The 18,538-nt window shown below is 29.9% G+C and overlaps 1 protein-coding gene across 1 annotated transcript in view; it reads right to left on the bottom strand.

The window, feature by feature from the left end:
- LOC145326930 (metabotropic glutamate receptor 1-like) overlaps positions 1-18,538 on the bottom strand; it is a 78,376-nt gene that overhangs the window by 29,907 nt on the left and 29,931 nt on the right. The window contains exons 13-21 of the mRNA XM_080170378.1: positions 17,934-17,989; positions 14,935-15,019; positions 14,042-14,121; positions 11,383-11,441; positions 8,068-8,106; positions 7,632-7,703; positions 6,338-6,436; positions 5,682-5,749; positions 2,638-2,722 (exon numbers count right to left, since the gene is read on the bottom strand). Coding sequence (XP_080026504.1) covers positions 2,638-2,722; positions 5,682-5,749; positions 6,338-6,436; positions 7,632-7,703; positions 8,068-8,106; positions 11,383-11,441; positions 14,042-14,121; positions 14,935-15,019; positions 17,934-17,989 — 643 coding nt within the window. The remainder of the gene's footprint in view (positions 1-2,637; positions 2,723-5,681; positions 5,750-6,337; positions 6,437-7,631; positions 7,704-8,067; positions 8,107-11,382; positions 11,442-14,041; positions 14,122-14,934; positions 15,020-17,933; positions 17,990-18,538) is intronic.

Raw genomic sequence — 18,538 nt, 5'->3', positions numbered from 1 at the left:
TAATAACATCCTTTGCTATTTTTAAAATCCTAGAAAATTTTTTTTGCAAGAAAATTGCATAAATTCGCAACCTTTTTTAGAACCACTACATAACTCGAGTTTTAAAACTTTTTATATAAAATCCTTTTTACAAAAAATATCAATAATTACTTAAAATTAAACCTGAAAGAAAAAAAATATCATTACACGTGTTAATTTGCATGATTTAGGTCTTTTTTTGAGGAAAGTATAACTTCCACATTTTTGACAATAATATATTTTTTTAACATTTCAAAGTAAAATATAATAAAACTTAAACGATTTTTCTTGAATTATCAGTTGAAAATTTCATCAAACATGCAATTTAAGTGATGAAAATTTAATAAAATCATTTTTAGAATGTTTAGAATTACCAATTTTCTACATTTAAAACAAAATGTTAACATAATTTAAAAACATTTTAACATATAACTTCAAAAATCATTAACATTTTATAAAAAGATGTTTCAAAAAATAAATCATTAAAAGGTATTAAAATGCATTTGAAATTACTTAAAATTAAAATGAGAACATCTTTTTACACTGTATTCTATGTAATAGAGTTTAAATGACATGATTAGTGAATGAAATATTTCCTAAACTCATTAAGCCTTTTTGTGACTATATTAAAAATAATTTATTTTGTTTTATATTGCTTTTTTATTCAAATATTTGACAAAATTTTCCCTACGTCAATAAAATAAAGTCAGTTTTTTACTGTTTCCAGGTTTTTCTTTATAATTATAACAATTAAATATAATATAAATCTTCATTATCTTTTATTTGAATTATCATACACATTAAAATGTAAAGTATAAGCTAGAATAGCACTTTTTTCAACGAATATTTTAATGACATTATATCAAAATAATTCCTCTTAAATATCACACAACATATGATTGGGAAGTATAGCCATTTCTTGGAGGTATAATATTTACAAAAATACCATTAATTCTGTTTTTATCAGAAGTTAAAAAAATTAAACAATTCTAAAACAATGGTTGGCTGTCTTGATATTGAGTACACTAAGACTACGTCTCTGTTCTATTAAAATAACGTTGCAAAAAGAGGGGTTCTGAAAGTAATCTACCTAATTTTTTTTAAAGAACCAACAAGTACTGTCAGTATCTTTTTTCTTGTAATCTAGCAGACAATCAAATCATAACACAATTTTCATGATAAAATATTCAGGTTTCTACTTCACATTTTAAAAAATATACTGATCAATAAAATGTTCAAAATTTTACTTTGTACTAATTGAAAAAATATGTTGTAATTCTTATTTTAAAGTTACATTTTTATCCCTGACAAAATCATAGACGACTTTTAAAGGCATCTTATCTAAACTTTTTGAAGAAAAACTTAAAAACGTTAATTAAGTATGAAAACTATTTTCTTCGATTTTTCTGAAGTTATTATCGCATTCTATGGGTTTTTTATTATCATTTACTTATATCGAAAGTGCCAAACATTGTACCCTAACTTATTCATTTAATAAAAAACCAGCCGTGATATGTATACTTATACATCTAAGTATCAGGATATTTGTGTGTGTGTTTGTCTTCTGTACCGAAGGATCTCGATAACCGCTGAACCGATATGGTTCTCCTTTACATTGTAGCTTTCTATAGGTTCTGGGAATGTTTTTAACTATTTTTGGGAAGTAAAAATTCAGAAAAAAAACAATTCATAATTTAAAAATATAGCCTCTAGCCTCTAGTTATGAACTTTTTTAGGGTATTAGCTATATCCTGCAGAAAATAGCCTAAAACCATATATAAAAAAAGGCTTTACCTATAGGTATAACACAGTAAAGTTTAAATTTTGAGTAACTATTTCATAGATTACTTAATAAAACTTACTCTTCTAGCTTAATGATATGAATTTTGTTTTTAAATCTGATATTGAAATATTTAGTGTAGTTTTGACTAAAGAATAGCATTTGACTCACACCAAACATACAGAGCAAAACAAAACTTGTTGGAAAGAAAACGTTTCTTTTTGTTATCTCTGATTGCTCCTGGGTAAAGATTCATTAAAATTAAGACTCTCATTTGGATAACTAAATGCATTTATAAAACCAAAAATCTTTTTCCTGGTAATCAAAGAGTTTAAGTCTTTTAGTGTGTGACTTTAACTAGTTTTTAAAATTGTTTACTATATGTATTTGAAAGTCATTTTTTCACCTCTATATTTTTAAAAATATTATCTAAAGAAAAAATAGTTTACTCAAATAAAATTTACAGTTACTTTTTAACTATTAATTTAAACAAAAAGATCTTCACTTCTAAAGATTGTTAAATTTTAATTGTTAAAAAAAAATTATTGCTTCACCCCTAGCCTCTCAGAGATGGTAGGGAAGCTGAGGTCAGAAAACTATTATAAAACCTCCCAAAGAAACGTATAAGGTTTTCCTGAAAGTACTACCCATTCGATCTTCAGCTTAAGACAAAAAAAACCTTACTCCTGCATATACTATGAAAAAAGGTTTTGTTTTTATCGGTTGATTTTTCATATAAGGAAAGCTACACAATTGTAGGCTTTTTTAAATGCTGGGGGAGCAGATAGTAGTTAACTCTGAACGCTGTAGATATTGGTTTCAAATATTAATCTTTTTACCTTTGATTCCCCGAACTGGCATGGATCCGAACAAATGGACTGAAACCGACCATAGTCCTCACTTCGCGGGTGAAATGTTTCAATCCTAAAAAAATTCACATTGAAAAAAAAACAAAGTAGAGTTAAGCCTGTCAGTTCGTCCGTTTATCCTCCATGTAAAGAGTAAAATAGTTTTGGTAGCTTTTAGATACTTTTTGAGGGTTTTTGGCAATCAAAGAAATCCCCCAAGTTAAAGAAAGTAAATTAAATTACTATCCATAAAAATCAGGCCAGGCAAACATTATATTTAGATAGACAAACAAATAAGCACAAACAATTATAGAGTAGCTTTGCTACTAGAAATTTAAAATGCTATCAGTATATTTGTATGTCTTTTAATAACATTATTTTGATATAAATGAATCATCTACTTAATAAATCCCATTTATGGATGTTGACATCCTTGTTTCATATTGTGTTTTAGAATAAATAATCTACATAAGTTTATTATTATCTAAAGTAAATATAAGTTTCCTATATTATTATTAATTGATTATGTCAGGAGATAAGCAATGTTTATTCTTAATCATAAATAACAGGCATTGAACATTCAAGATATTATTTTGTTTTAATTATTTTTTGGATCTATTGCAGTTCATGGTAAAGTGTTCCTGGTACGATTATCTAAAAAAATCGATGAACTTTAAAGGCTGCTAGCGGCCAAACAACTAAACCTATAAATTATGTAAGTACAAAATTTTAAACAACTTGCGAAGGCCTACAAGTAATCGGAAATAGCCATTACCCAATGAAAAAAAGACTCATTTTGCGCGGGTTTTCTTTAGTCAAACTTTTACTGTGCACACTTAGATCTTGGCTAATACAGATTATTTGTAGGCCTTCTCATCCAGCTCATAACAATGTTTGCGGCTGCTAGCTTTTAAAGTTTGGAGATAACCGTTATCCGTAACGTTTTACCGTAAACTGAATTTGATTCTTTTCTTAAAAGAAATAAGTGTATTTATTCCAGAAATACACACATACATACCTACTTAAATAAAGATACAAAACAAGTACATAATAATATAACGTATACGTTAATAGCAAACAATGGTGAAAAAAAGCAATTGTATTATATATTAGTTGTGTATAAGGCTTGGCAGCCGTATTTAGAAGCTTCACCGTCAGCCGCTTAGCTTACTTTAGCCACTGAAAAGCATTATTCTCAGCTATTTTTCGTCTAACTAGAAATGGAATGTTTTGCAGACGAAAACTTTTTTTTATTTTCTGTTATTTGAGAGATAAGGGTGACATTATTTACGACGATAATTCGATGATATCTTTTATAGTTAGCTAACTTTATTCTAAGAAATTCAACTATTCATAACTAACTTATTATGTTTTTTATCATTTTCTTCAAATTTTATGAAAAAAGAAATTTTAATCGAATTAATTTACCCAAGGAAAGCTTTATTCTAAGATATACAACAATATATAGCTGACTCATAATGCCAACGATTCGAAAAAAGTATGCCCTTACGAACCAAGATCTTTAAAATGTTTCAACCAATGATATGTCTTGAATGTACCTTTAGTATTCTTCTATTGGCTGATTTAGACAGTATATCTCTAGGTTATCTCTATGGGAACAATATAACCAATATAAATAGGGCTTACAGGAGATAATAGTATAAATAACGTGTCATCATGCTGGTCATGAAAGATATGCAAAAAAATTATAGGATTTTTTATAATAATCTTTAAATATATGAAGAAAACAGAGACATCAGTGTTTTATACATAGCTACAAAGCCAGAGAAACAAACAGAGATTTATAGAAAACGTTTTGAGTATTAAAAAAAAAAATTATCATAAACAAAAATAAATTTTTATCTTCAAATTGTGTAACTTGGATTTTTCCAAAAATAAAGAAAAATCAATTTGTTAATTGTAGTGTGAACTTTAATTTTCTGATAGATTAAACTACACTTTGATCCGAAACAAGGATAATTACATCCAATAATAATTTACTTGACTGCTATATGAGATAGACTTCTACATTCTATTGTAAAGTTTTCCCTGTATCTACTCTAAAGATCATTTTATGCTTCTGTCTGTTTGACTATAATTATATCTATAATACAAAGTAGCTTGATGTCTGTCTGTCCGTCCGTCCGTCTGAAGCTTAAGATCTCGGTAACCACTGAACCGATCGATTCTACTCTTCAGGGTATATACCTATTGGTCCTGTGGTGGTTTTAAGCTATTTTCTTGGGGGATGGGACAACCCCCCCAACCCCCCCAAAAACAAAAAAATCTCCCCCCCCATTTTTTTTTTTTTTTGCTGTAGATTTCCTTGGTCCTTTATGTTTTGTAGAAGATTTCCTTGGTCCTTGAATTTCGCCTTAATTTTTTTATCACCTCTTGGGGCAAAGCCCCTAGAGGCTAAGGGCGAAGCCGCTAGTATAATATAATTCATTAGCTTTGCTGCTTATGGGTATTGTCAATTTCTTAGTAGTGAAGAACCTTTCAATTTTCAAATATCTGTTCGATTGTCCGTTGGTTAGATTTTTTTTGCTCCTATTAAAGATAAATGTCTCAGAATTCATGAAGACTTACATGATCAAAAAGCATTTAATCATTGTATTATTTTGTCTCTCAGTCCGTCCCTACATACCAGGACCAAAAAGCATCATCTCTATGAATCACTCTGTCCGACTGCCTGTCCTTTAAATCTAATTATAGATGTGAATTTTATTAAAACATGGACGACAACATCCATAAAAGCGAAGCTCTAAAACAAGATGCAGGACATACTTTTAAGACTTATAGAGATGCCTCGCTCATAATATTGTACCTTGTTGTTCTAAGAATCTTTAAACTTCCTGGTAAAGCTTTTAGAATTGCTACGGTTTCTAAATCAAACCAAACTATTATTGTAATCATCATGAAAAGTTTGAAATCGAAAGGAAGATTTAACATGTCTAAATTAACGCAAAGAACTAACAGTTACGAACGGACGGGTCAACCCCAATTATAGAAAAGCTTCATTTTATAAAGTTTACCTTGTAAGGTTTAGAGTTCCATTATACCAAGTTCCAATTGTCTGATAATCCGCAACGTTATCTATCAACTGAAAAAAAAATTTATAAGATTACAAAAATGACTAATGATAGGCCAGTAGACATATACCATTAGTCAATTTAATTGTATTTTAGCCTATCTTTGTTCATTTGTATTGTATGGCGTAATTTTGTATGGTCACTAAAAGCTTAAAACTTTTTCAGGATCTATAAAGAGCTTTATTGTAAATGAGAACCATACACAAATAGAGAGAAGCACATCATGTTACTTTTGCCAACTTTTTTATTCTTAAACCAATATAGTGTTCTATTTTTTTAAAGATTATATTAGTGTAAGTTTGCCTCTGAAAATATTTTGAATCATTGAATTTTGTTTTTCTTGTATAGAATTGTTATTTATTGCATCGTATTATATAGAAACAGATTTCCGCGGATATAAAAATGTACAGTTATAAGAATAAAACCGAAAAAATCTCGAGTCTAAATAAAAACTGGATTTGATTTTACAATTATACATTTCTGTATTCGTAGAAAACTGGATATAATACGATGCTATACATAATTGTTCAGTGTTGCTGAGAACCGGTTCTAATCCAGCGGATATCAATTGGTTTCGAAGCAATACTGAATATATTTACCTGAAAATTGACGATATCATATTTTCCTGGGGGATCTCCATTTTTGTCGAACAAAACTATTTCATCGTCAAATTTAAATGAAACATTCTTCAAAAACTCCTAAAAGTAAAATGAAGTGTTGAAATTTAAACAAGGATTGCCTCATCCATTTAATCAAAGGTTTACAAAAAACGATGTAAGATATACGATGATACATTTTACAAATTATTAAGGGAGGGAGGGGATATTGAACTGTCAATTACACTGATACCCAAAGTTTTATAACTAGTAGTGTCCGACCAATAATGTAGATTTATATAAGGGTTACATTTGTTTATCATCGCAGAGGATGTTTGTAAATTTATCATCCATTGTCTTATCTTTTAAGATCACTGCATGTATAAAATGAGAATGAATATAGAATACACGTAGATATTATGATATGGAAAAAATTGTCATTAATTTAGCTTGCTAACATAGACATCATCAATGATGGGGATGTGATAAATGGGGTAGATAGAGGGGATCATTATTTTAGCCAGCTACAGGTTTCACTTTATTACAGTACATGATTAACTGGTGTAATATCCAAGTAATAATAATTCGGTGAGGCATAGTCAAATGCTTTGCTAAATTCAAATTGCTACTAATTCAAGTACACTAGATCAATTTGGTTCCCTTGTACTGTTTAGGGAAGTTCCATATTGTTACAGGGCATGTTTTTATCTATTTTGTGGAATGTGAATTAAAAAATATCTAATTATAGCCCTAAATTTGAGATGGCCCCAGAAGCTAGAGTGTAGCATTCTTATTGTAAAAGAAATTTAAATAAAAAAAATCAATATTAAATTCAATTCTAATAGATTTGTACTTACAAAAAAAATTCCTTTAAAAATCTTTCTTTTAATTTTAGTGAAAGAAGCTAATTAAAATCTCAGTATGACAAAAAAGTAATTGGAATTGAATCTTGTTATTTTTATCATTGAGTATTGAAAAAATACTTTAAATCATTTGAAACGTTTTGACACACTAGAGGTGACGACTTAAAATGTACTTCAGAATCAAGATTTAATAAAGTCCTCAGCGAAAATAAGAGAACAGGTTTGTAAAACTTTGGGTACCAGTATGATTAATAGTCTTCTAATTCCTTCGTCTAAATAAAAAATGACGTCATACAATGCAGAGACTAAATTACCAATGACAGGCCAGTATACATTTGAATTGACCAACGGTAGGTCAGCATGACGTCATTTTTAATAGGAACTATAATAATTAAATTCTACAAAAAAAAAACAGCTGTGACTGAAAATGTTACCTTATACAGTTGACCGTTAAACGGCTGCATTTTTGGACAATATCCCAATTCGGTGCTTCCACATAGAGATTCCTAAAAAGAAATAATACTTTTTGCTAAAGGTTTGCAATGGCATTGGTATGGTTTTAGGCTAGTACAAAAATGATCAAAACCAAGAAAGACAAAATAATTACTTTAAAATAAAGTAAATAAGTGGAATAACATTTAAAGATACCTATACAATATACTTATTATAACATATGTAACTTTTTTTAACTTGCAAATGTACCCCTAGCATGTAAAAAATGGAATTAAAAAAAAAATATTCTAAATCCAGCCCAAGACTTTAATTTGAAAATATAAGTGTCCAAAATAATCCCGGGAGATACGTAAAGCTTCCTCACAATTCAGAACATAATAGTGATATAGAAATATATAATAGGATAATTTTGATTACCTGCATTTTATGAAGTCCATGGGCAAGCGTATATATCGCCTAAAAGTATAAAATTAAACTAAATTAATTTCTAATATTAGTTTCAAATAACTGTTTAGAATAAATTTTTTTTTTACATTCTTGGAACGTTGTCAATAACAGAATTGAATTATTTTTTTTATTTCGTGTAAAAATTCAACGTTATTAATGATTTTATCCAAACATAAGCCATAGTAAAATAATTCAATATAAAATATTTGTTTTCCTCAATTTGAGTAGCATACAGATATATGGTATGTTTTGTCTTAATCATGATCACAATTGGGTGTAAATTCACCTCTGCATGATATCATATCTGTAAAATGTTCGTAGAGAGAGGGGGCAATGGGCTGTTTATTACACTAGTCCCTAAAGTTTTATAATAACTTCTTATAATAATAATTTCTTATTCGGTTGCTTAACAACTTTGAGGACTTAACCACTATTTTAATCTACAGTAGGGGTAATTTTTTTATATCATCATTGGAGAATTACACCAATTTATCGGCCGTTATCTTATCCTTTTAGATCCTTTATAGTGTTTTATATTTGCCAGGGACAAGGGACCATATTTCTGACAAACAAACATTACGTCACTAACTTTCAGCAATTTCAAACAGAATTAATTTGCTGAATAGCGGCTTCTGCAAAGGGAAAAATAGTGATTTAACTGACAGTTTTTTGTTGGTTTGTTGGTTAAGATCTCACTCACCATTTTTTTAGAAAAATTCTCATAAATCTCAAATAATTTTTTTTTGTATTTTAAATGAAAGTCTAGGAATGGTTTTGGGCTTTTTTTGATGCTGTGAGTATTGGTTTAAAAAATATGACGTAACAAAAAAAATTAGCCAATGAGAGTCCACTACGCATGCCGCCATTTGTCAATAACGGCCTCTCATTGGCTAATTTTTTTTATTACGTCATATTTTTTAAACCAATACTCACAGCATCCTTTTTTTCTCACTCACAACTTTTTTTTTGGAAGAATTCTCATAAATCTCAAATAATTTTTTTATACTTTGTATTTATAATAAACGTCTACGATTAGTTTTAGGCTTGTTTCTGCCCCAACCCTAACCCTACAAAAATCCCCTTAGAGGTATGTTATTTATAATAAGGCAAAATGGAAGGTCAGTGTTTGCTGTTGTAATCGTATGTAGTTCACATAATTTGTGCGGATTTGAATGAACATCTTCTTAATCGTTGCCACGATTGATAATAATGTCCTTTCAAAAGAAAGTGGATTATTTAAAATCCCCTCTCACCAACCAAGTCTTTATTTATTTATTTAAAACAAGTTTCAATAAGCAATTATTTTAGTATTAAAAATCTCCTCTTTCTACCAATTCTCATATTTTTCATTTCAAACAAGTTTCAATATGCAATTTTGTTGGTATGAAATAAGTGTTAGGTAAGGTTTGGGACTCCTACGTTTGTCCTAGGACCACCCCAAGGATTTTTTTTAAAAATTAAAAAGTAAGAATAAAAGCAGACCTCAAGAAAAAAACAATCAGGAAAACGAACATAAAAATCACAGAATTAAATACCCTATAGTATTTTTTTAAAAAAAGCTTTGCCTTTTTTTAGGCAAGCAGGGCTAAGTATAGACCTGTTTTTATTCTAAGAGATTTTGTCCAATTGATATTTGCCAGACCTTAACCCTTAACGGTCGGGGGGGGGGGCGTTGAACGCCCCCCCTTCCGGTTTTTTCTATCTCATTTTCTGTGTGTGAAAGATAAAGAGCCCAAACTGCTTGACTTTTTAAGTATGGGTATGACACATAACTATGAGCTGGAATTTTTTGAATATCTCCATCCTGGCGGGCACAGGATGCCAGCAAACCTGGCAGGGTCATCCAGGTAAAGAGCAAAAATATTTTTTTTGACTAAAACAAAGCATTTTATCATACCAAAATACTAAAAAATCCTCTAGTAGTACATCCTTATATGAAATACAGGTGTTCAAGTCACTTTCAGGTTCCAGGTATGATCCTGCAGGTCCTGATCCTCCAGGTCTCCAGAAATCTTTGAAAGGCTCCTGTGGCCGCAATTTTTGACTTAAAGACTTCAAATTTTAAACTTAAGCTTTTCTTACATGTCTACATAACGTATTAAAATTTCATGAAGATCCGCCGCCGTTTTCCCGCCGACCGCCGACTGCGGCGGCTGGCAGCTGCCAAGTACAGCTGCGGCCGCTGAAATTTATATTTTGATATTTCTAATGTACAATTTACATAAAGATAAACATTTTCTGGAAAAAAAATTTTCTTCTAGCTTCAAAAATAAGAAAATTACAGCTGTTTGAAATTTTTAAGTAAAAAAAGACCTAAAAACAAAGGTTGTTAAATAAAAGGGTGAAGGAAGCGAAAATTGACTTAGACTTATAAAAGGTCGGAAATTCATTATCAAACCGGGGACTTGCACAAAAAATTTTAGCCCTCTAGCTTTAATAGGAACTGAGATAATAAGGGGGGGGCGTTGAACGCCCCCCCCCCGACCGATTAAGGTGCGGCAAGGGGCCCGACTGTAAAGGGTTAATATTAATATTTTCTTACAGCCATTCATCCAGAGGCGTGCAGAATGGGTTGGTATCCGCCCCTCTTACAAAATTAAGGGGGTTGGTACATCCCCCTATGTGTCTACCCCTCTACACACTTCTTGACAAATTTTCGAGTGTGCTTCTTGCAACCCCATGTCAAAACTTTGTGACGCCGGTGCATACATTTAACTATCTTTAATCAAATAAAATTTTCATGTTTTTGTAACAATTACTTACTTATTATTTTGATAAGAAATATATACTTTAAAGTAATATCGCGAATGACAAACTTTATACATTTTTTTCAGGGATGGGAAACGTAAGAAAATATTATTCCAGGTCTATTTTCCAACTAGACCTAAAAACCAGTTATAGGATGGTGCAGTAGTTAGATTTGAAAACAATGAATTAGAATGAAATAGCTAAATAAGTCCAAAGTAGATAAAGTAAAGAATAAAATGTATTACCCAATATATGAATGGCTTTTGTTAAAATTACGTTATAATGAATTTAATTTTTTTAATAGTTATTTATCGCATTGCATCATAGACAGCTTACCACAGATATTAAAATTCAAAGTTACAAGATTAAAACCAGTTTTAATAGCTCCGAGAAGCCTAAGGCCTGGGCTAACAAATCTGCTATTATCTAATTATTATCATTTTAATATTAGTGGAAAGATTTTTCAGTATGTCTGAGAACCGATTCTAATCCAGCAGATATTAATCGGGTTTGAAGCCATACATGTAAAATATTTACCTTTGCTACAAATGCTAGCTTGGTGTCTTGTTTATAACCAGTTCTCAGGTCTTCATTGTCTAAATAAAATATAATTGTAAATCAGTTGGTGCTTTCCTTACAAACCAACCCCCATACACCCTTTTCTATTTGGTTCCCTAACAATTTTATGATTTGGAGTAGCTTCGCATCAAAAAGTTTTCCCCTTTTCAGATTTAGGAGAAATATATAGGAATTTAATTTTGAGATTAAGTCGTACATATGACAAAGGTATTATTTTAGCAACTAAGGAGGATACAAGTGGCCAAATGGAAGTTAGAAAATGACTTTCTTGCATTATAAAGCCCACAACAAGAGTAAAATATAAAAAAAAGAGCAAAAGCGCGTCTAGAGAAGAACCGGTTTATTCGCGCATTTAAGCTCGCTTTGAACGTATTTTGAGTGAATAGTCAAGTCTTGAAAGGTCGTGCCAGTTTTACTGATATGCAAATCACACAGAAATTAAGACATTTAAAATAACCCTCCCCCCCCCCCCCGCCCCCCAAATAGTAATTCTATAGAGCCCCTTACCTCCTGAATATTGTTAAGTACCTTATAAAATTGTTCCAAAAATGCCTTATTTTGTTTGTCTTGATCCTAATTTTGTATTGACGTGTTGCCTTTCAGTTAATTAAATTTGTAGAAAAACTAATCAATTTTTCACAAACTTTTTACCTTAAAAGAAAAGAAAGTTTTCCTTTCAATTTAATCTTTTTATTTTCATAGCTTTTTGAAAAGTAATTAGTTCTTAATTTAATTACTTAAAAATCTGTTTAATTTAAAAGTTTTTGAAATTGGCTAAATAAAATATTAATCCAATGAAAAGTAGGTAGAGTTCATAGATAATATATAAATAATGTAATAAATAATGTATACATTAATTTATCATCTATTGTAATGTCCCTGCAGATCTTTGATAATTCTGGATCTTCTTATTTTCTTTTTCCTTTTAAAATTTCAATTAAATTGAATCCTCAAAAATTAGTTGGACGTAATTGATTTTATGTTTCTGTAATACTACCAAAGTATTAAGTATTGAGTAAGATTTCAAAAAGATTGTTTACCCCAACTTGGCATCAATAAGAAGCCCCACTTCCTTTCCAAGAAAATACCCCCCTGCAAAAAAATAAATGAAGGGGGTGGGGGAAGAAAATAAGCAACGGGAAATTCGTAAGTAATTTAGCAGCTGGGTGTTCAATAATGGACAACCTTTTATTCTTGATTTATTTTTTTAAGGTAATATATCTTTAGCTTTAAGGCAGATTCTAAATAAGAGGGGAGATTTCCTATCACCTCTTGTGGGGGGAAGTCACTGGTAACTAGTATAACATAATTTAGTAAGAAAAGTTTTTTTGTGCACGGTTGTAACAGGTTTGAAACAATTCCGTTGGGTAGTCAGATTAGACTTTAGACAAATTGTAGGGCGAAATTTTTAATATTTAACCTGTAGATAAAGTTATTCAAGAAGTAAAATTCAGTTCGTGTGTTTTATCGCCATATTGAATTGGTTTGCATAACGGATTCAGAAAATTTTTTAAAAAAATTGTCTTAAACTTTTCAAAGGGTTTTTTCTTTCAAAATTTTCAACTTTTAAAAATTTTAGAGCGCTTTACTTTACCGATTTCACCCTAGTATGTTTGTCCCGCTAGATAGTTTGTCCCCTTTGAGAGTTTTTCGATGTACCCGAAAGAAAGTAGTTTTATTCGTCCACTGATTGAATAAGACGGAAATTGAATTTAGAACATTCTAATCTGTGTAAAAATACCCAAAGATGTGTTCATTCCAAATAGTTTAGATAAATTACAGAAAACTATTTTTTTTCTGTTTGGCTTTTGGGTTATATCAAAAACACAAATATTTTTGTTTTAGAAGCAAAAGTTACTCTAAATAGAATTTGTAATACTTGAATAAGAAGCACTATAGTTTTTTTTAAATTTAAGTAATATAATTTTGCTGCTTTGTAAGATTTCTTTTAAAAGAAGAAAATTGAAATTGTAAGAAATGAGGTAAACCTCAAGATTTGATCATTGATTGTTAATCCTTACAATAAAGTAGCAGGGTGGCTTTCTGTCTGTCTGTCTCGCTAACTACTGAACAGCCCCCCCCCCCCCCACAATTTATTTTTACTTTTTCTTTTTAAATCTAAAATAAATAATTGGGTTATCGAATTCAACTTTGAAATAAAGTACCCAATAACAATTCTTTTCCTTATCTTAACCCCCCCCCCTTTCATTTATTACTGAGCCTTTAGAGAATATGGGCGAAGCTAAAAAAAACACGTTGTTAAGCTAATAGAAAAAAATCATATTAAATATATCAAAATTGTTGTCGAAGAATGTATGAAATAAACATACGAACTTTAGTAATCATTATATAGAGTTGTTACGTTTTAAATTGTACCTTACTGTTACATGAATCATAATGTATTAATCGATATATAATTACTTGGATGTTGCAACAGATTTTCATGTACTCTGATAAAGTGATACTTCCAGATGGCTATATTACCGATACTCCCTATCCATCCTTTTAACTCCTACTGGATGAACGAAATGACCTATTATATGAGGTCCATATTAGCATCCCAAATTAGCAACAAATTTTACACTGTCAATATATTCAAGTCAAAAAATATATTTACCTCTGCATGAGCGTTGATTGTTATTGTTGTCCAAAGTACAATTAAATCTCCACGACCAAAACTCTTTCAGCCAAGGGTTTCTAAAAATTACAATTAAAAGCAAAGTTGTTTCATTATTAACAAGGATGACGACATCCATAAAAACAAAGCTCTGAAACAAACGAATATTAAAACTTGCAGAATGTCAGAACAGAATGTATAAGTTTAAACAAAAAGTGTAAGTAAATTTGTTGCAATACTGTTTAAGGGCATACTTAATTATAGAGATTGACTTTCTGGTAATGATTATAGAGTTGTTACGCTTCCTAAATCGTACTTATTTGTTACGGGAATCATCATTCAAAGTTTGAAATCAATAGGACAATTCCCACGTGCCCTAATTAAGGTAAAAAGCTATCCGTACCGGACGGACGGACCGACCCTTATTATAGAAAAGATAGAAAATTTTGATTCAGATATTTGTAAGGATAGCTTTAATATGATTACAAACTCATGTAAAATTGGTTATTGCAGATGTATTTCAAATATAAAAAAATACCATTATTACCTACCTATTTACTAAAAATTTAGATAACAAAGAAAAGCTGATAAATCATTTTAATATAATACACAAATCCCTTATTATAAAAAGCTGTTTTGTGAGTAATTCAAAAGTACAACCCTTGATTGATGATGGACATAGAAGTAATATATCAACGTACTTTCAAATAATCAAGCAAAGTTGTAAATTTTACATCTAAAACTTTTTAAAGCTATCTATCTACCTAACCATCTATCCATATATCTACCTTATACATCTATCTATTTAACTACCTGGCAGTATTGACAGGTTTCAAGCTAAAGTATTCCTGCTCAAAGTTTTTAAAATATCTATCTATCATCTATCTATGTACCTGGCAGTATTGACAGGTTTCAAGCTAAAGTATTCCTGCTCAAAGTTTTTAACTTTTGTTGTATGGATTTTGATGGATGTCCCGCCTAAATAGAAAATTTATAATTTTTTAACAAAAAAAGTGGATCATGGAAAGAAAACGAAGTAGTGAGTTCCGTCATATTTTCCCAGTATCTGTTGATAGATAGTTTAGGTTAGGTTAGGTAAATGATGATGTAGGATAAGAGCCCCCACAGAAGCTAGAAATAAGAGAAAAGCTACAGTGAAAATACGACAAACCCGCTACTTCGTTTTCTTTCCATGATCAAACATATAGGTTGCAGAACATACTAGCGGATAAGTAAGGAAAGTAGGAAAATATCCTAAAACCATCCAGAAACCTATGAGAAGCTTACATGAAAAGAAGAACTCAATCTTAAGCTTTAGACAAAAAAACGAAAACTTTATATAATATGAAAGGTATAATTTGCATAGCAATTCAGTGATCGTTACGAAGAAAATAGAAAAATAGTTTTCATCCAGTATGTGTTCGAAACCGATTGATATCTGGTGAATTAGTACCGGTTATGAGCCCTAATGAAAAATCATTCATCGTATATATTACAGATAATTTTTAGCGAATGATAATATTAAATCATAAGATTAATACCAGTTTTGTTGTAATTAATCCTATAATTTCTTATTTTAGTATCCACTGAAAGCTGTCTATAATACGATGGGATAAATAACTATTATCGTATAATTCTTCTATTTAATTAATTTTTTAAAAACTGATTCCATGTAGGATTAGGAATGATGCTAAACTATATGAATATTTACTCACCAACAAATATAATTAGTATAAAATATTTAAAAACGAGGTGTAATAATTTAACTTTTTATATAAATCAAATGCTTTTCTAAATTCAAACTGACATTTCTATGAAAAAAAAACATTTAGATGAAGTAAATATGTAAATTCTTTTATGCAAGTTGTAACTTTTTAAAGTTTTATGGCTTATGTAATTACTAGTAAAAGTGTAATTTAAGTGTGTATTAAATAAGTGAATATTTACTACTTTACTAACTAGCTAGGCCACAGCACTATACAAGATTTTCAAGACTTATCAAAAGAGAGGTTAAATTGCAGCTCTTTTAACCATTCAAGTAAAAAAAGACAAAGGTTGCAAAAAAATATTAATCAAAAATACGTTGGCTGTTTTACCAGTGATTATTTAACAACAAAGTAAAATAGAAACTACATAACAATTTTTAGACCTCTAGCTAGAGCCAAGGAAATAGTATAGCTATTGGCGGTTGTTTTAGAACATTGATTTGTATTTTTACTTGGGATTTTTAATAGTTATGTATCGCATCGTATTATAGACAGCTTTCCGCGGATATTAAAATAAAAAATCATAAGATCAAAACCAGTTTTGTTAGTTTTTAAGTATTTTAGATATTTGTAAATATCTATGTATAGATTCAAGTTCCTAAAAGTGTATACATCTGTCTATAATATCGTTATAAATAGAAATAACCAACTCAAGAGTATTTTTCTCTCAGGGCTGAAGGGGGTTCAGTAATTTTTATTTTTATTTTACTTTTTAAATTTATTCAATTCTTTATATTAAGTAGTAAGGAATGTTTTGTCTGAAGCTTTAAATCTCAACAACTGCTAAAAATTATTGTGTTCTTTATTTTATGTAAATTCACATAGGTTTTGAGATGGTTTTAGGCTAATCATTTTCCAGATTTAAGTCTTTTAAGCTATTTTCTCCCTTTCATTACAGAGCCCCTAGAAGCTAGAGGCGTAGCAACTAGTAATAAATACTACAATAGCAATACATTTTGATCTAATAATAACGATGCTCAGCATAGCAACTTCCAGTTGAATAATTAGAGCTAAATACTAATCATACATTTAAAGTATTTAAACTTAATTTTTTCAAAAGACACCTTTTGTCTGAGGTCTAAAGCCCCTATAAATTATATGATTTAAATAATTTGAAACACCATCGAATAATTCCAACCCTTATGGAGAGAGTATATAATTTTCTCCTGGTGTATTATCCCTTCACTCTAAAATATATTCTTTACATTTTTTCCATTTTTCTTTCTCAGCTGTCATTCATTTACAATATAAATGGATATATTATTACTTGGATCTTAAAACAGATTATCATGAACTCTAATAAAGTGAAACTTGTAGCTGGCTAAAATAACAATTACCCCATCCAACCCCCTTTTATCCCATTATCTAACCTCTTACAGAATAAACGTACTGACCAATAAACGATGTAAATGTTAGCAACCCATATTGAAGAAAATTTTCCCCTGTCATAATATCCATGTATAATCTATATCCATTACAATATATAGTTATTTATATTTTCATTTTCTCACTTCATCCAAATTTTGTGTTCATTGTTGGTAGCGAAGCTAATCTCAAACAAGGGTATGTATGTCATTAGCCATTTGGTGCTTCTTATTAGGGATCTAAAGGGATAAGACAATTGCCAATATATTTATGTACATCCTAAATGATGATGCACAAAATTACCCCTTCTGTAGATTGAAATTAGTTGTTGAATTGTTTGAACCTCGACTTAATGAGAAAATCAATCAAAATTCACTGAGGTCTCCAAAGTTGTTACACCAACGAATAAGAAAACGTAATTTTAAAACTTTGGGGACTTAGATTAACAAAAACAATCATAAGGTTTATTTTTCTTTTCCAAGTTTATCCTTCAATTAAAATTTTATTTAGGTGAGATTCTATTAATCGATAATTACCATTGTTGCGCTTCTATCCAGAAATAAGGTATAGCCAACAAGCGAATTAAATCTAAAATAATACTTTCGGGTGAGGGGGGGGGGCAGAAAATAGGCGTCAATTCTACCATTTGTTTCCCCTAACGACAGCTGAAAATCACACAGAGAATTCGTGGTTTGTTTCGAATTAATTTCGTTGTTGGTATAAGCTGGCTACTATCAATCTTTTTAAATAAAAATTCATACCTATTGCTGCATCTTCGATTCCTTGAATGACATCAGTTCTATCCGCCCATCCATCACTGAAATAATCAATATCATTTTCATTATTAAGGGGAGGGGGTAAGGAGACAATTGGCTGTAAAATTGTAATCAACCCTCCCCCCTCTTCTTGTTGATAAATTGGTCCAAGACTTTTTGAACTTTGGGAGGTAAGATTGAAAATTTGATTTGTTTGTACGAAGCTACAGTGTCCAAACATTTTAACCAATCATTTTAAGCTTAATAATCATCTTGTTTATTGTATTTGGTATTCACTAAATATAGATAAATAAATATTCAAATATTATTCCATCATTCAAACTATCTATGAAAAAATATACAAAATGTTTTGTTATCAAAATATACAAAATAATATGTTACATAATTACATTTTTATCTATGCTTATATGAAAGTAATAGACTATATGTCTAAGTGTTCGTTTGTCTCTTTACTAATATGGTTCTCCTTTACAGTGAAGCTCATGGTAAGATCTATAACTATTTGGGAGGAGGATAAGACCACCCTCCCAAGGAAAAAACGCATCACTTATTAAAATTAACCTACAAAAAAAATAAAAATTTCTGGGAAT

The sequence above is a fragment of the Acartia tonsa genome, chromosome 8 (assembly GCF_053477335.1).
Source record: "Acartia tonsa isolate MP-2025a chromosome 8, ASM5347733v1, whole genome shotgun sequence".
NCBI lineage: Eukaryota > Metazoa > Arthropoda > Copepoda > Calanoida > Acartiidae > Acartia > Acartia tonsa.
The sequence above is the reverse complement of the archived record's forward strand: the minus strand, read 5'-3'. Positions and strand labels throughout refer to the sequence as shown.